The sequence below is a fragment of the Micrasema longulum genome, unplaced genomic scaffold (genome assembly GCF_059751315.1).
Source record: "Micrasema longulum isolate JH-2025_06_02 unplaced genomic scaffold, ASM5975131v1 h1tg001139l, whole genome shotgun sequence".
NCBI lineage: Eukaryota > Metazoa > Arthropoda > Insecta > Trichoptera > Brachycentridae > Micrasema > Micrasema longulum.
In genome coordinates, this window is record NW_028278327.1 from 297,395 (window position 1) to 322,026 (window position 24,632).

The window sequence follows — 24,632 nt, forward strand, 5'->3', positions numbered from 1 at the left end:
TTTGCTCAGAGACATCTCTCATTTATCGCACCGAGAGTGATCAATATTTTGGAAGAACGTATTGAGCTCTCAAGGACAAAAATTATTTTCAAGAAAGGAGTTAAGAACTGGATTTTCCTTAGTGGGAGGGATTTGAGTAGGAAACTCCTTGATGATTTTCCGAATGCTTGAGTTTACTGTTAACCATAATGATGTGCCATATAAATGTTTTTTTAAATATTTTTTACAATTATTTTTTATGTTTCTAATCCTTTATTTGTGGTGATATACTCATGTGTCTGTGTTATATAATTGCTCGTCCCATCTCAACACAGGACTTTTAGTCCCATGGAGTTAGGACTAATTGTCACAAATAATGTGCAATAAACTTATGTATGTAAAAAAATAAATAAATATTATCACAGATATTTCTCAGCATAGACAATATTTTGATTAATTCAATGCACTTTAAATAATTTTCAAAAAAAATTAGTTTTTCTACATAAAACGGAAATTTGATTGGTAAACACCTCATATTAAGGTATTTTTTTCTGAAAATAATATTATCTTAAATAGACAAATATCACAATAGAGATAAAGGAATTATCATTGATGGATATCAAAAACAAGATGAAGGAGTTCTAGGGGAATGTGGAAATTTAGGCATTTACAGGGGATAAATGGTGTAAATGCCTAGACTTTCATATATTCTTCTCTAAAATGTTCTTCATATCTGAATTTTGATAACTTTTTTGTTATCATTTTTAAGCAAACTGACAGGCTCACAAAAACCCCTCATGGATTTGCATAAAACAATTATATGCACTGTCTGAACTTAACCCAAACAATTTTCAAAAATGTATTTTATTACGGTAGGTATGAGGTATGATAAAATATTGATCTACGTAGGCAGACGTGGAAAGTGTGTCATCTTTAATCCAGGACCAGGAGTGATAACACCGCTTGCTTCTTGAAGGTATGTAATTTGTAAAGATGAAACGGATATTCGTTACTATCCTGAACCCAGCCTACCCGAATTTATTTAAATATCCGGCCGGATACCAGATAGTGGCTCAATATCCGGCCGGATACCGGATAGTAGCGGATACCTAAACTAAATTTATCTTTAAAAAAAATCATGATATCAACGCCAGCCAATTGATTTATTGATATCGACCGTATTTAAGAAAAACGAAGACCTCCTCATTTTTTAAAAAAACTGTATTTTTTTTATTTTAAAAGTGTTTGCGAAGGTTTAGTATACACCCTAAAAAAAAATTTAACCCGCAAATAAAAAATGTTCTTCAAAATTTTTTTTTTATTAAAAATATATTTGCGTGAAAAAAATAAAGCGCAAGAGGTGATACTACCCGTAACCATTATAATTATTTGATTAAAAAACTCTTAAAACATATTGATATGCAGCTCATTTATCTATAAGGGATCATTAAAATCATGATAATGGTTTAACCGCTTTTTATGTATGGATATTAAATTTTTTCTTTTTAATTATGAGAGTAATTCGAGTACCGGCATGCTTTATGAGATAATGAGCTGGATATCCGGCTGTCTGGCTTAGGGGCTTGCCGGTTACCCAGTATCCGATATCCGGCCAATTAACTGTCCGTTTTATCACTATTTATTTGTACAGAAAAGTAAGGGGTTGGTAAATAAATAAATAAAAACGAAAATATGCATGAATATGCGATATATAAGATTATTTATAAGTTAAAAATTAACATACGTAAAAACTTATATCTATGTCAATAAATAATGTAATAAAGCTAAAAACTCAATCGACAAATGAAGACATGAGTGGAGAAAGGGGTTATGTGATAAAAACAGAAAGCAGAAATATCTGGGGCTAAAGTTTTGAACACCAATACAATTATTAATAAAATAGCACCTTCAAATGACGATCTCAAAATACTTTTTTTTTAAAACTTTTTTATGGTAGAGTTGGCACATACAATATTTATTTACGTAAAACCGTTGATTTTTTAAACTTTTACACATAACTCATTTATCCACGCATGTCTTCAAATATTATCTTATAAAATATATTAAATAAATGTTTTAAAAGTCTATTGCTCTGTTCAAAATAACTTCAGTGTAGAATTTGGCTGAATTTTTTGGTGTTCTAGTTTTTCTAGGGTCGTTGTAATCCACGTGGTATAGGCCAAATCTCTCCCTGAAATAATAAAATATTATTATTAATATGATGGTTAAAATTGAATCGGGTTGTGGTCCTGTGGCTAGTATCTCTGACTCACAGACCAAAGGTCCGTGGTTCGAGTCCCACTCTACCTCAACTTAATTCCCATTTTCTAATAGTGGGTTATTTGCAACTCGTTGAAAATTAAATATTTGGGTAAATCATAAGAACGCAAATATTTATTTTATAAAAAATAAATAGAAAACATTTTTAAAAGCTGCATAATTATTTCAAAATAATATACGAGTAAGCACCTTATTGTTAATGTAACTACATGTTTTATTTGGGTACAATTTTATTTATTTAGTTCAAAATATATACCTCAAGAACATTTTCATTTCATAACGCGAAATATAAACATTGATTTTTACTTTAAAGATTTTAAAGCATTCTATTTCTCTTATTTCTTGGGTTTTTCATCATACTATTTTAATCCTCTTTATCTCTTCATTGGGTAGTAGTTCTATTACATGAATTCAACTTTATTTCCTTTTTTATCTTTTCTTTTGTAATTATCTATTCAAATGTCGGAGAAAATTTCATGGTACCGGTGGCTTTTTTAAAGCTGGCGCATTCGCAATACTTACACAAACGCATTGTGTAGTATCTATAAATAAGCTCATGGTTTGACATCGAATGGCATACGCATTATCAAAATAATATCTGTTTCTCTCGCGCTCAGACGGGCTTATGAGCGTGACGTAGACAACTATTGCTTTGTTAGTTGCTAATGATATGGTAATAAAATATACCCAGGATGCTTCTGTGTTCGTCAAAATTTCGCTGCGATTCTTAATAGTAAAAATATTATTATATGTACCTATTCGATATACATATTTATATTGAGGTACGGATTAAAAACACTGGTTTGTAAACATATATTTTCATTTAATCAAATCATGTTTAGGTCGATTATCTAGTGCTGGCACTTTCACAAAACTTACTCAAAAACATTTTTAATGTACAGAATACCGATTTTACAAATCTTGATATTATATTAAATGTTTTTAAAAATATCTTTTGGATTATGGCGAAAAAAACAATCACTTAAGAAAATGACACACTTTATTTATTCATTTGTAAACAAGCATGTTTTTCATTTAATATTTTCTGTTCATTATAAGAACAATAAAAACAGTGTAATTAAAATGCACAGTACCAATTATATTGGAGAAAATATGTATACACATACACACTTATTGATAAATAATAAAGATAGTACATTTGGTTAAAATTTAATACAATATTTTTTAAAATCAACATCCTGTAGATTTTAAATGCGTTTGTGTGAGTTTTGCAAACGCGCCAGATTTAATTAACAACCAGTACGCAATTGATGGAAGAGATACACATTTAAACAAAATAATGCTTATAATACTCTAGACATGTTCATAGACCATTGAAGGCCGTGGAAGGACTACACCCAAAAAATAAATGTGATGTTTAATTTGTTTTAAAATTAAAAATAACGAGTGTTTATTAATTAAACAAATACTTCATTTTACAGACCATTTCCTACAAGACGTAGATAACTTGTGGTAGATAAATGGGAATCGTACTATGGGATAGTGGAATTTGAATCTCGGACCATTAACCTGTAAGTCCACAACTTTACCACAGGACCACAACCCGGTTAGCCCCTTTTTAGCTTATGGATAAAAACTACGTCTTTTTATGCGATCAAGGTATTCGTGATTCGAAATTCAATTAAATAATTTATTATTCGGTATCCAAATCCTTCCCAATACAAAACAAAATTATCATTAAGATTCACGAATACTCCAAAATCACACTACGAAAATAGGATAAAAATCAAAAGTAATATCTTAATATAAAATAAAAATCGTAAAATTATTAGAAAAAAATTAGATTAACATGGAGACAACTTTTTATTACTTACGTATATCCCGAAAGCCATTCAAAGTTATCCATAAGACTCCATGCTGAATATCCCGTTACGTTAGCTCCATTTGCAATGGCGTCCAACATGGCGTTCAGATATTCCCTGTAATAATCCACTCTTGCCGTGTCGTTGAATCCATCCCAGTCGGAATACCCGTTCTCGAAGATGATCACCTCAGGATTACCGTACGTTTCCTTCACCCATGCCAGCAGCTTTCTGAATCCCCAAGGTACCACCTGGTGAAAGAGGAATGATAAGATTTTTAGTCATGTATAACAAATGGATGTCAGAAAACTGGTAAAACCTTAAAGTAATGACATGATAGAGTCGCCTATACGGAGAAAAAACATATACTATTATTGACAACAACGTTAGCTACACATTATAGCAATACAACGGGACGAACATCCCAAACATTAGAAACCCTTTTATTGCAATGTTTAACCATAGGAAAAATGGTGAATGATAGACAGTGTGTAAAGTGGCCACTTAAACCAGACAATGACAGTGAATGCCTAGACTTACCTTCTCAGAAATGTTTTTCCTATCTCTTCCAATAAATTAATTTAAATTCACCTTTAAACCGCTTATCTTAAAATGTGAAAGGTGAAATAATTATTCATTATTATCATAGTATTATTATGTCTAAGTACATCAAACATAATAATAAACATGAACTAACAATTTACTGCCTGATTTTTCTAATTTTAACAAAAAAAATATACACTTGTGTGTTTTTTATGTATGTGAATACTGTGAAAAATTATTAAAAATAGTAAAAATTTAATAAATTTGTTGCAACGGAGAGAAAAAACATTTTGCGAAAGGAATTTATTTATTTAGTTTTATTTATTTATTTATTACACGCCACAAGCTCCTTTTACAATATAAAATGGAACAATTTAATGACTTAGTTTGATATACAAAAATTAAAAAACAATATTAAAACATGGGTATAAAAACAAAAATAAAAATAACAAAAATAAATATATATACATTTATGTATGTCAGCATACAAAAGATATAAAAAAGTCGGTTTATATGAATATAAAATTATTTAACACCAGATCGTTAGCATAGATAGCTTTTGCAAATAATTCGTTAATCGTTACTATAGAACATCATAAAATATTTCTAAAGAGAAGATTTAAATTCACAGAGACTCGAGTTAAAAATATAACAATATGAGAGGTTCATTCATTTACTAATCTATGTATAGTATACGCGGTATAGGTGAGTGACAAAGATAGTTGATTTGAGAAGGGTGACAATAATGAAGAATATTTTGTCTAGTTCTACGCGTTGGTATATTAATATATATTAAATTCAGGTCAGTTATTTTCCTGCGATCCTCAAAAGTAGGTAAATTAAAAAAAAAATAACAAAAATATAAAGTTAATTTGTTCTATAAGAAAATGCAGTTTGAATATGGTAGTCTTGGCATTTACAGAGCTCATGTCATTGGCTGGATTATGTTCTATAAATGCTTAGACTTTCATTGTCACTTTTCAAAATGTTTTCCATTTCTGTTGCAACAAATTTAGATCTAAATAACTCCCTAGGGGGGAAATCCAGCCTGGTTACAAACGTTTGGACATACTCAAAACATTTTAGAAAAATAATTTTTATTCATCGGTAGTCAGATGGCAGAAGGAACCATCTGTAATTTTCAAAAATGTTCAGGAGAGCTGGAATGCGTCTCAATTTCAAGACTTTAATCCACAAACTATCCAAGGTATCCCAGTTAGGAAGGATAAGGAATAAATTAGACATTAAAACCTCTCTGCTGATATTTAAAAGTATTATCGTTCCCCACATTGATTATTGCTCCAGTATTTTATATTTAAGTAATGAAGGAGATCTAAAAAGACTCCAAATAATACAAAACAAAGCGATGAGGATAATATTAAGATGTGGGAGACGAACAAATGTTAAGAAAATGATTCAACTTCTAGATATCATGACAATTAATCAAATAATAAAATTCAATGTTGCCAATGAAATAAACAAAATTATTAAAGGAATAGTTCCGAGATATTTTCAAAATAAACTAAAAAATAATGAGTTCTTTCATAACTATGCAACAAGAGGATCTAAAAATATAAGACTGGAAAAGAAATTAAAAGCAATGTCCCAGAACTGCCTTATGTACAAGGGAATAAAACTATATGAAGAAATGCTAGAAAGCATAAAAAATGAAATTAATGTAAATATATTTAAAATTAAATGTAAAAAGTACATATGTGAAAAATATTAGGTAGTAAATAGTGTAAATAGTGAATATAATTAATGAAAATGTACATATGAAACAGTTAATATTATAAATTAGGATACTAAGTGTATAATAGTGATAAATAATGTTAGAATAAGTATAGATGTGAATATTGTGTTGTAAATATATATTAGACTATGTAATACATAGAACTAAATAAATAAATAATAAAAAAAAAACTAAAATATTTTAGTGTTGCTTTTTAATAGTGAATTACCATTCTAAATGATGCTGATTTAAAAAAAAATCTGCGTGTGTTTACCGAAATATTAATTAAAACTTTTGAAAACTAAAACATAGACGAAAATACAGATGGTTCCTTCTGCCATCTGACTACCGTCATATTTTAGTTGTGTAGACAATATGCTACATCGGGCATAAAAGATTCGAAAATTCTAGAATGTAAGAAAAACAAAAAATAATATTACTTGTGAAAATCTTAGTATCTAACAAGGAATGTTGCAGAGATAATTATTACTTCAAATCTTCTAAACAAAAAACAAAGAAATCACAATTTGAACATTATTTACTTTTGACAAAACACGTGTCACTGAATTTTTGTTTCGAATTTTATGAAACAATTTTACCCGGGTGGCCATTTCTGAAATAAATTAATAAGTCTTGTATGTTTACAATATAAAACTGGTCGCCGAGTGATAAAAATGTATGAAATCACTTTTATACTCCGATTATCGGTATGTAATAATCACAATCCAACTTTTGCAAATAATCTCTTAGGATAAATCTTATTTAAAAAGTACACATGAACGACTTATTTTATAAAATTAACTTATACCAGCAGTATTGAAAATTATCGATTGTGTAAAAAGTTATTTTTATACATCATTTTTCTAAACAAAGTCATCAAAATTTGTTTACAAGACTTTACCACACATTTTTTTAAAGATTCAGAGTAAATTATTATGATAAAGATATATTGAAAAACAGACAAAAAATACAAAAAAAAACACTTTTAAAACTGGGTCTAATATGACCCACCACCGCCACCTACGTATTTTTTTGAGTCAGCGGGATTCAAGATTTAATATTTAAAGCATTAACTTTTCGGTCAAACATTTTACTAAATATTATTAAATATTTGTATATAACCATGTTCCATTGTAAATTAAACTTACGTCCCTCTCTTCGTCCTCTCCCTCTTTTTATTATTAACTATTTCCCTCTCAACATTTTCATAACCTAATCAGTGCATGTTTGTCCTAATTAGTGCATGTGCTTATTAAAATTCATGTCGTGTTGGTTTTATATTTTTGTGCAACAACTATGGTCAAGGTGTATAGTGGGTTTTGAATGCTGGTTTAATTGGTGTCCTGACGAAGAGACGGGCACGTCTCGAACTCGGTAGATATAGAAAAGCCCTTAAGTGGTTATTTACAAATGTTTAATAATAATTATTCACTTATTTCATATTGAATAAGATTTTTTTTAATGCATTTAAAAAAAAAACAAGGAATTTTGAAAATCTGTTTTGCGTAATTCTATAATCTAAGATATTATATGCATGAAAAATTGTATCGAATAAAATCTATAAATTAAATGTTTTCAAGTACATTTGTTGATTTACCTAATAAATGAAATTAAAAAAAAAAAAAAATGCATCTGATCGTCTACATTGGGCAGAGTAGGGTTAATTATACCATTAAACTTTTTACTTAATTATTTTTATGATTTGATTATTTTGGACAACGGAAAGTTTTACGAACTCATATCTGTAATTACAAAGAAAAAGTGACATCAATTTGAGTTCAATTAACAAATTAAGATTTATTATTGATTGTTTCCATGGAACCGAATAATAGAAAACAAGAACTATTTCAATCCAATGTTTTAGCGTCTCAAAGCTTCGTCGACGGTAAAGATTAGGATCTAAATTTGTTGCAACAGAGTGGGAAAATGGAAGTCTAGGGATTTACCGGGCTAATGACCTGTCATTGGAATGTGAAATAATTAATATGAAAATGCGAATGTTTTACAGTGTGTAAAGTGGTCACTTAAACCAGCCAATGACAGGTCATAAGCCCTGTAAATGCCTAGACTTCCATATTCCTTCTCAAAAATCTTTTCACTCTCTGTTGCAACCAATTTAGATCTAAATAACTCCCTAGATAGGAGATCCAGCCTGTCTACAAACATTTGGACATACTCAAAACATTGTTGATTAAACTAACTGGTATAAGATGTATGAAAAATATTTTTTAAATGTTTTTAGGCGTTGCCTAGTGGGTGAATTGGTTCAGCCGGATGCATCTCACCCACATGATAAAGATTCCACTTCTTTAACTTCACAAAAGTCAAGAGTTGAGGAAATGTAGATTTTTCAACATGGGTAGAATTGTGAATGTTACACAGTCTGTAAAGTGGTCACTTAAACTAGACAATGACAGGCCATAAGCCCCGTAAATGCCTAGACTTCCATATTCCCTTCTCAAAAAGGTTTCCCCTCTCTGTGGCGAAATTTGATTGCTTCTTTAATACATACACGCGTAAGTATATTTGAAATACAAAACAATTATAATGATACCTTGAGCCAACTTGATGAAGCAGTTCTCCATGTACTATCCTGGTACGTAGAAACCTGGTGATCGTCTTCAAACGATGGATCCTCAAACTTGTCTTCCGGAGTGGCGGCCTTGCACATCAATGTTGTGTAATGGTTGATTCCAAAGAAGTCGGACGTTCCCCTGATGTACTCCACTTCCTCGGGAGTGAAGGAAGGAAGACGAGAAGAGCTGTAACCCTGCTCCTGGCTGCGACGTCCAACCCTTTCCTTCACGACAGCCGGGTAATCCCCATCTTTGGAGAAGATTGGATGAGCATAGAGACCAACCTATAAAACAGCAGATTTGAGTTGTACCTCCAGGGGGGTGGCTCAGGAGACCCTCTCAGAAGAAAATAATAAAAAACTAAAAGTTTCTTTATAAAAATGAAAAGTGCGTAAATATTGACCAACTTTATGAATGTTTCAAGTGACACCGCTTCATTTTAAAATATTTGTGGAACTTATCCGAAAAAAAATCCTACTATCGCCTGACCTTCCATCGTATTAAGGACAATGCAGAAGGCGAATTATGCATTTCCTGTACGCAAACAACAAAATAATCAAAACATCTAAAATATGAATTACCTAACACGGATGTCCAATGAGGAAGTTTGGTGTTTTTATTATTTGTTAATAGATTATTAAACTAAGCCAAAGTTAAGAATGAATCAATTTTCAAATTACTCCGCACGCGACGTCACAAGTTGTCGTCGGAGAGTTTTGCTGATTGATGAGTTGGCTTTCCAGAAACCGGAAATCTATCTCATTCCTCTATTATTGTTTTATTTTGAAAAACAGTTTAGAGTGGTATTTTTTTTTTTTGTACATTTTCGAAAAACTTAGCAATACAATCAATGCTCTATTTTTTACCGCGTGCAAGTATATATTTTTTACATACAATTTCTCGTACCGCTCAACTTCCTCATTGCTGACAGAAATGTAAATTAAAGATTATCTCATAAGAAACGTGGGTACGGCTTCTATAAAAGCCGTAACGGCGGCCTCCGTAATGTAGTGATAAAGACGCTTGACTCACAAGCGGAAGGTTCCGGGGTTCGATTCCTGGTGAGAGCACAAAAACTAAAATGTGAGTTTTCTCAAGCTTAGGGGTTCTGTGATGTAATTCACCACTGTAATTGGGCCTCCTGGCCTGCTGTGGTGCAGAAATAAATAAATAAAGTAACACTCTTTTTTTAAGCAAATCAACAGGCAAATGAAAGCCCTAACAGATTGGCATTAATGAGTATATAAAATATGATAACACTTAATCCAAACAATCGTAAAATCTATTAAAACTTACAAAGGTATAAATTTGGCATAATCTAGGCGAACATAGTAAGTGTGTCATCGTGAATCAGGAGTGACAACACTTCTTGCTTCTTGTAAGCCTTTGCTGTGGGAACACATCGACAGTACCGTTTAATGATATTTTGTTCACTGTTCCGAGGATCCTTGGCAGAGGGAAAAGAATCCTATGTTGGTTTTATAATTTCCCACAGCAATGACAGCATTGGTACGCAAATTACGGTGAGGTACATTAAAGTTAATCTGAACAAGAATATCATGGGCATTTATACAGTTAGATATTAATGTTTGCAAGAATATCAAACCATCCAAAATCCTTCTTAATACTCAACTTAAGGTATGAATAGTAGTTAATTATGAAAGTATTTGATCCAACTCTAAATATTAACGATTTTAAAAATTTACGTTGTACTGATTTAATCCGCGTTATATGAATGTTATAATTAGGAGACCATATTCTAGAATTAAATTCAAGCAAGCTACGAACAAATGAATGATTTACAAAATATTATTTTAATGGCTTAGATATTTGCAAAATAAATCCACAGATTTTGGGCGCATTCTTGAAAATGTGATGGTTGTATTTAAGTTTTTTATCAAAAAGTATCCCAAAATCTTGAATTGTCTCGACGTTCATTAAAATCGTGTTGTCGATTGAATAATTGAAAACGATTATACATATTATTCTTGTAAATTGAATAGACATACATTTATTTATTTTAAAAAATAAGTCTTTTTTATGACACCAAGATAATAAAAAATATAGGTTATTTTGTAGTTTATGTCAGTCATGAATTGATTTTATAATTTTGAAATTTTAAGGTCATCCGCAAATAAAATAAAAAATGAAAATTTAACTTTTAAAGCAATATCATTTATAAATATCAGAACCCTTACTACAAGCAAGCAGTAAAAGCCAGTAGATACTACTTCTCATCTCTTCAGTGCAATATAATATCTCCGTGTTCTTATTGTTGGGTATTTATTTTTAGAATTATTTACTGGCTCCAAAATAAAATTACCTACCCAATTTTATTATTCAGCTCAACAGGGAGATTATTATTCAGCTCAGTATCGACCCATACATTTTTTTTTAAGTATTCCACCAGTTGCAAATAATATTCATTAGGTGTAAATGTTATTAATGTGATTGTATTTATATATTTAGCAATTTCAAACGCAGATTGATTGATAAATATAAAAATATTTGCAACGCTTCCGGTGACTACGATTTTGAACGCTGTCTTCATCTTAATGTATCGTGACAGTATTTTTTCATTTATTTATTTTATTTTATACATTTATTGTATTAATAAGTGTACATATTTTGTATAATACCAGCGAATCTATATAAAATCTAGTGAATTAGAAAATGAATACGGAGCGTCCTCTGGTTAAGATAGTATCCATCTAACATGGCTCAGCCTGTTCTAAGATGGAGATTTTTTTTATGTTTTAAAGTTTAAATAGTTTTATACTAATTTATAAAAAAAACTGAAATTACGTAATCAAAAACGCATAGCTAATCAAATGCAAGAATTGAATAATCATTATCATATAAAGTATATTTATGTGCTAAGAATACATAATGTTTCTTTAACATAAATAATAAAGTAAAATATATGGTAAAAAACAAATATTAAGTAATGTAATAAATAATAATATAAATAATATGTGTACCGATTGTAAAGTAATACGTTTATTAATCTACGTATATATTTTTTTTTAAATCTCGCTACACTATTTATACATGCAGATAATTTTATTTTAAATTTCATTTCAACTAACTATCAACTAACTTTTAACAGTTAACTTTTCTACTATATCAACCTTGAAATACTAAAGCCGGTTCTACCGACATGTTGATATCTGTTTTCAGGAAGACAATTTTTTTATAGTGGTGACATGTCTTCCGAAGTGTTTCCATTACACCTTGTGTTATCTCAATAGGGAAATATCACATCCTACGAATACCGATTAAAATGCGTTAAATGGATTTAGAAAAATTGATTGTCTTTTCAAAATCAAAATGGATACTGTAGAAAAATGTTTTCATACATAACTTTGAAAATAAAATTGTTAAAAAATAAGTATTCTCAAAAACGCAATCTGTTTGGCCTTCACAATTGTGACGTCAAGACTCATGACGGTGTTCTATTTCAATTTAAACGGTCACAAACAAAATTCAATATTTAACCGCAGCGTAACATTTGGCGTAGCCAATGCAATGAACCGTTTTCGCGGGAATTTAAAATTATAAATTTAAAAATATTATTTACAGGTACTACTAATAAGTACAAAAAAATGATTTATTATTTACGGTATTTTATAGACCCGTATTAATTTTTTAATTTTTAAATAAAATAATGTTTCCCTATCAGGCTTATTGACATATTATACGTCAAAAAATCTGACGCATGCGCTGTATCTACCTCGAATTTGTGGAATCATCTCCCACCCACCATCAAAGATTTTACCACATTTTCTCTGTTTAAATCACGTCTGAAGGAACAACTTCTTTCTCTTCCTTAATCTCTCCTCCTTTCCTCTTTCCTCTTTTTTTCCTTTTTCTCATTGAGTAATGGTTTTGATTGAAGGTAATTTATTACGTTTATTTCTATTTTTATATTTCTTTAGCTTTTTAATCTTTTTTTCTATAGAATATGTTCTGTAACTTAAATTATAAAAAATAAACTTTTATTTTATTGGTTGGTTGGAAGAAATTGCCATTTGGCAATAAGCCCGCCAATGTACAAATAACATTATGTACGAAAAGTTAAATAAATAAAATAAAAAAATTCAAATCTTAACCACTGTCACTGCTGTGTCAAACTTTACTGCGCGCCCAATGTCAAATTAAAATTAACTAGGCTACTGTGATAATAACTAGCCAGTCTAGCCAACTAAAAACAATTTAAAGTTGAAGTAAATCCGAACTAAAGCAAAAAGTACTCGCTTCATCAGGATTTTTGTCACTTTCAGCAATGCTATTCTGGGGCGCTCTTGCGCCCGTAGAAAGCACTTTATCTCGTGTATTTTGTAAATAAATACGCGAGATAAATTGTTTTTCTACGGCCGCAATACCGTGTGGAATACCAGCCCAGAGCGTAGATATCTACGAGTATACCGGGGTAAAGGCGCCCTCAATAAGTATTAATTTACTTTCCTTAAAACTTTATCTTCAGTTATACCTATAGTTATCGCCCCCCTGTCCTAGCCTGTTATCAGTCTGATAATGTTATTCATTACAGTGAAACGAATTCGCTTAAAAATCAGAAAATGTTTAAAATTAAACGTGCCATTTCGTTATCTTTCTTAAAATATAATTCCACCAAGTAATGTCAGTAGATAAACTCATATATTATTTATTTTTATTCTAGTAATAGTAAAATTACTGTTTACTAATATAGTTAATGGTGATTGATTACTGAAGAATTGTTAATGCAAGTATTTAGAATATCTAGATGCAATTTAAATTAATCAACCGACATCTAATTGATTTACTTAGTTTATTAATAGGATAACTAGATTTCCATGACCCTGCCCTAAAAAGTAAGCTTTAAATAATCTTTACGAGCTGAATAAATTATTTGTTTATTAAATCAAATCGACGTTATAAGCTGAAAATTAAAACGGATCACTTGGTGATATTGAAATCACTGATTGTATTTTTAAAAGGGTTTGAAAACGTATGCAGTTTACGCAAACAAAGATTCAATAACATATCAAAATGCGTTTTATTTTCTTAATTTAAAATACACGCAAAACGCTTACCTCCCTAAAGAGACGACGTTTTTATTTTTTATTTTTTTATTATTTTTTTTTTTATTATTTTTTATTTTTATTATTTAAATCTTAAAATAGGGCACACATATCATACATATTGTTATGTGTGTTCTAATAATAACATTGCAAATATATTTAATTTATAAATTGTTTATCACATATGTCTTGACCATTATTTTAAATTTTGATATGTTTTTTTCTTCATAAATATTTTTTTCCATTTCGTAATACTTTTTAATTGCTTTAAATAAAATTGAATTTTGTGACTTTGCCTTTTTCCTAAATGGAAGTCTAATTTTGTTCTTTTCTCTAGTATTGTGATTGTGTTCATGCTGGTTCCGATCAATTTTTTTCCAAAATTCTGTTTTTTTATTAGAGTTTATAATTTTATGAACAAATATCATTGTATTGTAAAATATTATTTGTTTATATGTTAATAATTTCATTTCATTTACCATCGACTTTACCCTCGTATATCTGTTTTTTTTCAAAATGATTCTAAAGGCTTTATTTTGTAATACAGTTAGTTTATCTATGTTTTCTTTGTTTGATAAAAATAAAATGCTACTACAGTAGTTAACGTGTGGTTCAATAATTGCTTTGTAAATAGTTTTGCAGGAGTCCTTAGTTTTGAATCCAACATTACACCTAAATATTTAATTTCAGTGACTTCATTAAGTTTTTCATTTTCTATTACAATTGATGGTGTAATTTCTATTCTTTTGTTTCCTATATTCATATATTTAGTTTTGTTAACATTTAATTTTAATTTATTAATTTTTAGCCACAGTGATACACTATTAAGATCATGATTTAGTCTGTCCATAATTGTTTTATTATTTACTTGCAAGTTTACTCGAAACTAAACTGATAGTGTACTATACAATAATGTTCTTTTTCTAAAACGTATGTATAGAAGTGACATGTGGAACTGACAGAGGAAGGATCAAAGCAAAGTGAAAGCGCTAATCCAAAATATTTTAGAGGAATTTGTGGTTACGAATGACGAAATCCGACGAGAGTGCAAATCGGAGACGAACATAATTAATGAGAGGGGCACTAACATTGTTTGGGTTTGGTAATGTAGAATATATGCGTAAGAAAAAAGATTAAAACCGTATAGTAAAAACTCGCCACAAATCCTGTCCTAACCCTGATCAGACTCTCTATAATAATGGACAGAGGATCGAAAAAGTTGTCAGCTTTAAATATTTGGATGTTCACATAACTGAGGATGGTGGCATGCACAAGGAGCTCGGAACCAATTTAGAAATTGCTAGTGCAACTTTGAATACTATGCACGCTCTTTGAAAGGAATAAACAGTAACCTATTTAATTAACATTTATAAAAAACTCTAAACACTAAAGCAGTGAAATATCTGTGAGTGTTTCAAATAAATTGATTCCTTAATGAAAATAAAAATAGTGCTTAAAATAAAGTTTCTGAAAACTATAACTATAAAAATATGTAGATATTGTAGCTTACTTGGAATTCTCTCAAACGTTCTGCTGCTTCTACACTTTCAGTTGAATTATCTGCTGGTTCAAACCAGTGAGCACTTAGAGTTAAACCAACTTTACCTGCAAAAGCAATCATGGTGTTGAAACAAAATAACACGGCAATTTTCTCACTCACTGAACGTATCATAAGATTTATTTTTCTTACCGTTTTGTTCAGACTTGAAAAGATCCTTATACAGATGGTATGCTTTCGCGTGAGATTTGAGCAGCGTATGAGCGCACATGTATTCAGCTACCCCTTTGAAGTTTAAAGCCGGAGCTTTGTTATCCCACCCATAACCCAATAAACAGATATCTTTTGGCTCATTAAACGTCAACCATTGTTTGACTCTATCGCCAAAACTCTCAAACGCAACTCTCGCATAATCTTCGAAATAATCGGCCATTGCGGGATTAGTCCAGCCTCCCAAATCCTGAAGCCTTTGCGGCAAATCCCAATGATAAAGCGTCACAACTGGCTGAATATTGTTTATAATCAATTCGTCTATTAGGTTGTTGTAGTAAGCGAGGCCGTCTTTGCTTATTTTGTTGCTGAATCCTGATGGAAGAAGGCGTGACCAAGATATGGAAAATCGGTAGAAGTCTACTCCTAATTCTTTGAGCATCTCCACGTCTCTTTTGTAATTGTTGTACGAATCGCAAGCAACGTCTCCCGTACTTCTGTCGGTGACTAAAGTAGATCTGTGGTGTGTCAGGTGATCCCAAATATTCTCTCCCTTATCTGAAATATTATCTTTTACATCATCGTGTAAGGAAATTCATATGTAATATACCCTATTAGCAATATTATAATTTACATCATCGGATTATTGAATTTATTTATTATGTAATCTATCTTGTTAGCAATACTATAATTTACATCACAGTATTAAAGAATTGATATATTTTTCGTTTTCTGAAATATTATGATTAACATCGTATAAGAGAATTGATATTTTCTTCCATTATCTTCCATTAAAGATTATAATTTATATCGTCGTATTATAGAATTTATAAATATACTGTATTAGGAATGTTGTAATTTACATCATCATATTAGAGAATGTTTATATTTTTCCTTTTTTGCAATATGATGCTTTACATCATCGCATAAGTGAATTAATATATTTTATTCCACTATCTAAAGAATTATAATTTAAAACATCATACTTGATAATTTATTTTTTTTATGTATATTTTTTTTATGTACATTTTTTTATTTAAATTTAAAATAACAAAATATTTTTACTTTTAAAATTCACATTCCACTGTTAATATTAATATTTTTAACATCTTTTGTTGTCTGAGTCTTTTGTTTACTTTTATCTGGAAGTTCATTGTATAATTTCGGTCCATGGTTTATTAGTCTCGATTGTCCTTTTCTTGTTTTAAAAGTTTGAATTTGATATTTTTCTGATATTCTAGTATTGTGTTCATGTTTACTACAGTTTTTTTCAAGTTTAAAGTCTTCGTCTACAATTACATCGGTGGCTAATTTAATGGCTCAGAACGAATTATGTACCCCTGTGAGAAGGGCGAAATCTCAAACCAAAAATGTAAATATAATTTTAAAAAAGATAAATTGAAAGAAAAAGGGTCTTTTACAGGAGCTAAGACCATCCAAAAACCCTTAAAAGCGCCTAATTTTATAAGCCGTCTACGGATGTACGGTATTCAAACATGATAACTATTTTTAAAAACTGATAAACGTGCTAATTCAGAATTTGTTTATTTATGAATATATTTCTTTCTGAAACTCTTTCTTTTTAAAAAAATCCAAAATTAATTCAGTTTTGGAGTGCGGAAATGCTCGATTTTGACGATTTTAAGTGCGCATAATCAATCCAACCTGTAGTTTTATTTTTGGCACAGAATTTGGGAAAGCATCTGCGTCTGCGAGATAGTGACAATAAAACTGCAATTAAAAACATATCAATCAAATCGCTGTGCAACCGCATATCCTCTGTACTTTCGTACTTTTTTTTTCAATATTCAGTACTTGATTATATGCATCGTGATTCCCTTTTCGCACCTAATGGTGCATAGGGCACTGCATCGGTACATCAATCATTAAAAAAAATTGTTACATGAAGATAAAATTATCAGTCTTACGCTTCAGGTACCAGTGCAAAAACTATGAAATATTATGGCGTAAAAACGCCCTTTTAAATCAATATTTAATATCAACCTGGTCAGAAACGAACCCGAAGCCTCTTGCTTGATAGCCAAACGCGCTGAACATGACATCACGAGGCCGATAAAATTGTATAAAATCTGATTATATTAATTATCGTATAATCGCTATTAAGTGACTTAAATATTTTTGGTTAATGAGTATTTAGGGCATGTTTCAAAATAACATGTTTACTTCGATACGCGACAATGGGAGGGAACATTGATTTGAAAAATTCAATGGAATAAATAAATAAATCGAATTAATCTAAATCATCACTGTATGTACCAGCAAGCTGTGCATGCGGGTAATTGGTAAATTGAATCCCAGCTTATTGAATAATTTGTATTTAAATAAGACTCTTCATTCACCTGAAACATTCCAGGCTCCTTCAACTTGATAAGCAGCCGTGGAAACTCCAAACGTAAAATGTTCAGGAAACCTTCTTAAGCTGTTTGCAGGATGGATACTAAAAATGTAAAAGAAAAGTGTATCAATCAAACGTTGTTTGAAAAAAACAACTATACGACCGTAAAAAAGTAACCTAGTGAGAAAATAATAATATCGAAATATATAAAAATAAATGTATGTATGTTTGTCCTTCATAGACTCAATAACTACTGGACCAATTTACATGCAATTTTTCGCAAAATAATACAATTTACGTGAATTATGTTTACAAATAATAACATCTTCAATATATTGAGTGGAAAATAAGTTAGAAGCATATATGTGTTTTCATCGGTTTTCCAGGGTTGCATTTGACTAAAATGAATATACAAAAAAATTTGGTGAATGTTATTTTTTCGTAAATAAAACAGTTTGCATTTTAATGTTTACGAACATCAGTTATTTTTAATGGATACTTAATTTGTTAATTTTTACATATTTTCTTATTTTTAATGGATTTTTAGTAATGCTTAAATAATAAAATTTAACTGGCATTTGATACATTTCTGAAAAACGAATTCTTACACAAAATGTACCACTGATGGTTAGTAGCGCAAAGTTTGACATTTGCAAAAATATTTTTTTATTTAAAAAAAAATATATTTTATGTTTTGAAATTCAACCATAAACAAGTACCTATTAACCCAATTAAATTCAATATTTGAATATTTAAAATTTTAAGTTTTGGAATTCAATAATAAACAAGTACCTAGGTACCTACATGTCAATAAGAAGTCTTTTTCCTTCTTCACTACACAGTCATTTTTCTTTTATTATAATTCTTTATTTATTTATTGACGGACTTATACAGTCCATTCCAACAATGGTAAACACATTTTCCTATACTAAATAGGTACAGGTACAAATAAAATAAAATGCAACATAATAAAATTAAAGCTAGAACAAAAAAACTAAAATAATTACTGCCTCAAGACAAGATCTGGTCTATCTTAGTTCTTTATTTTCTTTTGGTATTGAATTAACTGTCAATGTCACGTCAAAACCCGGCTAGCGTTTAAAGAATGACTAAATTCATGTTGAGAATGAGTTGAGTGTCATAATTTTAGAATGCTCAAGGTAAAACGCGGTCTGACTTTTCTTCGTTAACACGTGTTCACGTATTTTCTTCGTGGATTATGGCACTAGAGTAGTGATTTTTGCATGATTTTGATTTGAGTACGACGAGGCCTCTTAGCCAATCACATGAGGATATAAAACGAAAAACTAACCCTTATTACACATATATAAATAGCTAAAAAAGTCCAAAATATTTACTGAAAACTGTTAGTTCAACCAGTTAATAGCAGGCAAACCAACGCTCGGGCAGGAAAACGTCTGTTGGATCCACTAGTATGATATAAATAAATAATTGCTTTACTGTCTTTAATTAATGAAATCTACTATCTTGAATGTCAGAAAAAAAACTATATTTCTAAGTTTTTATTTTTATAGTATTTGCGTGTTTAAAATATGTCTTTTACGTAATACTATCCTAATCTTCGTGAAAAGATTACATTCCGTGTGCCATTTAGACCGACAAGACAAAATCTTCTGTTTTACTAATACAACGCTTCAACGAACTATTTAAAGCAATCTGCAATACCTAAAATATGCGCCAATCAAACTGTAGATTTGCCGAGGTTGATATTTTTCATGACAATGAACGTAAATTTATGTCGAAAGTCATAGAAATATTGAGAGAAGCACATATTTAATTCATTTTTATTATTACATAATATATGCTTCCCATTCCTTAAGCTATATATTTGTTATAATAAACATAATCTCCATTCTACAGGACTCATATTGACCATATCGAGTCTGTCCAACACCGTTTTTTAAAAAAAGTGGCATGGTTGCTCGGATTACAAAGGGGTAATTACTTCTATTTTGAAATAGAGCAATCTCTTAATCTGTCTTCATTAGAGAAACGTAGAACTATGATGGACCTTATATGCATTTTCAAAATACTTAATGCTATAAGAAATGTCCCATCTCTGTTGAAATCAATTCCTTTTCATGTTCCCAACCATGTCACCAGAAGTCAAAATCTGCTATTTATTAAATCTTCTAAGAGCATTTTTTGTTTTTATGCCCCAATGCTCAGAATGTATAGATTAGTCAATTCATCACATGACTTACGATTATTTGAGATAGATCTTTCGGCTTTTCGTAGATCTATTCGCGACTAAAACAGTATGGGACGAAATTGGATAGGCATGGTTTAGCTGGAAGTCTTATGTCTTTCGATTTTATGAATATATTGTATACCATTATTCTTTTGACCTTGTTTGTCTTTGCTACTTAGTTTTATGTTCTTTTTGTTCAGTTTCTTGTATTTATGTTTCTTCATGTAACTGTTGCAATTGGCTTATGCAGCGTATGTAATAAATAAATCAATAAATAAATAATCTGAATTATTGTCTTCAGTGAAAAAAACTTTTTAGGTGTGTGCGTTCACTAATATACTCGTACAAAAAAATGTAAAATTATTTTGTACGTACTGTTTGTTTACTCAATAAAATAAATATATACAAAAATACAAGCACAAATTGTTAGTTGTCACCTGAATATTTTTAGTAAGTTCAAATTAAGATAACAAAAAAAACTATGAATAAATAAATTGGTACTTGAATTGAATATTAAAGTACATAAAATTATTCACAATATAAATTATACGTTCAGATTAATAACATCAAAGAAAATTGCGAAGATCGATTATGATGTTACAATGACAACATTTTTTTATTTTATTTATTTTACACCTTCACATGTCCAATAAGAGCAGAGGTAAATCACAGTATAGAACACATTTAGTTATTTAATACAGGTCACAATCCTTTTACATTCCTCTAAATTTCTTGCCTAAAAACATCATCTTTGCTTGAAAAGTATTTAAATTAACAAAGTCACTTGCACTAATAATAAATCACATTGAACAATATCAAAATCGTCTGAAGATTGCCGAATTCAAATTACATACAGGAATTTTTACAAATACCTTAATTTTTTATTCTTATTTTATTGAATCGAATACAAACTTTCATAATGTACTGTAATACGTAATAAAAAGTTCACCTGACTAACACTGCACTAGTTAGTAACAATATTCCTTTTATAACACACATGATTGTGGCTTGATTCGACTATGGCTAAGAAACTCCGTCATCTCACTTTATACCTTGCTCGGAGATGATTGAGGCCAAGAATGGTTTGTTGTTAGCACTGATTTGCTATCCTCAATTCAGACTAATGTAATTCTGTGACATCAGAGATAGAATCTCCTCGGCGCAATCATACAGTTAAATTTAAAGTGAATTGATAAAATAAGTAAATATTCGATTAAGATACATTTCTTTTATATCATTGTGAGAAAAAAAATACAAATTGTAATCTTTTACCGCGGGTCCCAAGTTTGAAACCCGCAATAGAACGGTTATTTACAAATAACGAAAATTCAATACGAATAAATATTAAGGGGCATTTTCTTACACCAAGAATAAGGGGAGTTTCCCCTTTTTTTGATGTGGTATTCGTTTCGTTTTCTTCGTGTGTACTTTCGCTTTATGTATTTACTTTGTTTTTTTTTGTAATTTATTAAACATTTAAAATAATTAAAATAAAAAAATAATAGGCACAATTAAATCAAAAAAAAATATATTTTTTCTCAAATTTGCTAAAAAAGTATTTTTTTATCTTTCAAAACACGTATTAATTCATTTCTTCCACTGTATTTACATAAAATTCTTAAAATAAAATACTCGCTTTTTAATTATAAGTTATGAAGTGTTTTTTTTTTTTGTAAAATTAACAAAGAATATAAATTTGATTTATAGCATCCTCTCCATCCCACAATTTGTTATATACGTAGCCGTGCACTCTATAATTTATAACGAATCATTTTGCCTTTTTGTTTCGTACATTGTCGTCAGATATTGTATACATATTTAAATGTCTACGACATGAGACCCCTGTAATCTTCTGACCCCTGGTTAAATAATCGAACTTCATAATGTACACACAAAAACAGCTGTGACGATACCCATAGGCTCCTCTCGCCAATCGAAAGTATCATGCTATCAATCAAATAACTAGTTGAACTTCGTTATGACGATGACGACAAACGTCTCTAGACATAAAATTTGATGTGTGTCTTTGAAACAGGCTTTAAAAATATGAAATGGTCGCTCTGTACGAACTGTTACAGAATGGAATTATTTCTCCCGGTTTACTTACAAGCCATCTACTAACATACCCTATTGCCATCAGAATTGGGAAAATTGGATTGAAGGTGGCATACAAATTAACTCTACGTGCTGAGGTGCACTGGCGGTGATAGGGACATTGAAAGCAGTAAATATAAATTCTAAGCAAACGCAAATCTTTCTTAAAAAATATATTAGTGAAAAATTTTAAAAAGGTTATAATCCGTTCATCGAAGCCAAAAAAAAGTTTTTGCAATATGCGATCTGAAAAAAGGCCACAAGACCTTTAAAATGGATCCGGGTAAGTGGGTAGGGCTTGGAATGCCCTTAAATTAATTGTTACTTTTGATGGGGGATTCTGAAAGTATTGCCGCGGTCCCAGTATGTAACTAACAATGAATTGTCATGCAGGGAAGCTAGAGTAAGGTGGACCTACTGCCCATGTGCATTTGATTGATGACAAACTGATAATATTGCAGTGAGGGGTACAATAAAAGCTTGAAATCTTTGGTTGCACATATTATTTAGGTATCAATTATTGTCACAATTTCAACGTTCAATCTACTTACAATCTTGCCTACCATAGCTCAGTATTCCTTTATCACCCGCCACAACTAGACCTTGTGTCCAACCGCGTGATTATGTTGTTAATCGCCGCGCCGCTTTTATATATACTGTCCATCCAATCGCGCCAGTGTAGTGCCGAAGCTCGCTGCAGAAAGCCTATAGAAGTTACTTATTTGGTGCCGTATCTTAGTGTCAAGTGTCGGATCTAATCAAGTGAAGCGGGAATGAGAAATACTGGAGCAGGTTAGTGGCTCCCGTTCCTAGTCCATCTTACTTGTTGGAGGTTGTGACTGTGACGGACAATTGACACCGCATACCGCATCGCTACGAGGATACTCTCTCATTTTCATTAAATTTCATTACAGTCCATTCCGTTCAATAATATCGTAAAAGCCCTGGGACTGCGCCTCCGCTATTTTAAAAGGGAAAATACATTTTCCCCACCAACGTTTCTATGGTTTTATTTTTATTTTCCCTGATTGTAAAGGAACATGAAAGTTTTGCTAATTTAAAAACATATATTTATGATAGCGAATATAAGAAACTGAAGAAAAACACTAGTTTTTAGTATGTCCAAATGCTTGCAGACTGGCTGGATTGTCTCCCTAGGGAGTTGTTCATATTTAAATTTGTTGCAACAGAAGTAGGTATACAAAATTGGAAAATTGTTTTCAGGCGTTGCCAGTAGGTGAAATATGACAGTTGGATTAATCTTACTCACATGATAAAGATTTCAGCTCTTTTACTTCACAAAAGTCAACAAATAAAGGAGTTGAGGAAATTTGGATGTTCAAACATAGGCATAATGATGAATGTTGCACAGTGTGTAAAGTGGCTACCAGCCAATGACAGGTCATAAGCCCTGTAAGCGCCTAGACTCCCATATTCACTCCTTAAAAATGTGTTCCCTTTCTGTTGCAACAAATTTAAATAAAAACACTAGTCTTCATGAAAAGTTTCGGTAAGGGGCGGGCATGTTTATTGTTTTATAATTGAATATTCTGTCTAACCAACCTACCTAAACGAAGAATTTCGAATCTTTGTAGCTTTTTTAAATATCAACGTTCTTTATAACTCGGTTTGACTATAGTAACGTTCTTCTAACCTTGACACCTATGTTTGTATGGAAGATTTACTTACATAATATACGTATTACTCGTACAAAATATAAGAGCAAAGCTCATATCTTTCGGACGTCAATCCCAAATAAAAAGATTAGCTCTTGTATATATCATATAATACAAAATGGGTATATTTGCTTAAATATCCTGACCAAATTCATCAAAAGGGTCATAGATAAGTACGAGCCCCGCCATTGGTTCAATCAAGTATATTTACATTTTTAAAAAACCCTTTTATATTATTCCTTCTCTAGCTTATTTCCCTCCTCACGTCAAAGTTAAGGTAGATTTTTAGTTAATTTCTGTATCGATCAAGAAAAGTGTACGTATATTAATATACCTAGAATTAGTAAAAATATACATGCTGTTTTTTTTTTTTACTGAATAGTTTGGATAGGTAGGAAGGAATTGCCCTAAGGAAATTTACCCGCCCTTATATCTATTTAAAAAGTCAATGTAATATATATGTGTTAAATAAACAAAGAAATAGGAACACATTTATTTCTTTGAACTTATTTATTTAATTTAACTACTAAATAATTATTTCATTGTTTTTTTTACGTTTGCCTAGTAAAAGTACCGACCTGTTTTTTTTT

At 30.4% G+C, this 24,632-nt stretch overlaps 1 protein-coding gene across 1 annotated transcript; it reads right to left on the reverse strand.

Moving 5' to 3' along the window:
- Nucleotides 1-1,672: 1,672 nt before the first annotated feature.
- On the reverse strand, nucleotides 1,673-21,353 carry LOC148276835 (myrosinase 1-like). Its single transcript, XM_088233681.1, has 7 exons — nucleotides 21,222-21,353; nucleotides 18,065-18,162; nucleotides 15,687-16,262; nucleotides 15,507-15,601; nucleotides 8,912-9,217; nucleotides 4,095-4,333; nucleotides 1,673-2,170 (listed from the first exon to the last, which is right to left on the reverse strand). The coding sequence occupies exons 1-7, from the start codon at nucleotides 21,269-21,271 to the stop codon at nucleotides 2,056-2,058; spliced, it is 1,479 nt and encodes a 492-aa protein (XP_088089807.1). The 5' UTR covers nucleotides 21,272-21,353; the 3' UTR covers nucleotides 1,673-2,055.
- Nucleotides 21,354-24,632: the final 3,279 nt, after the last annotated feature.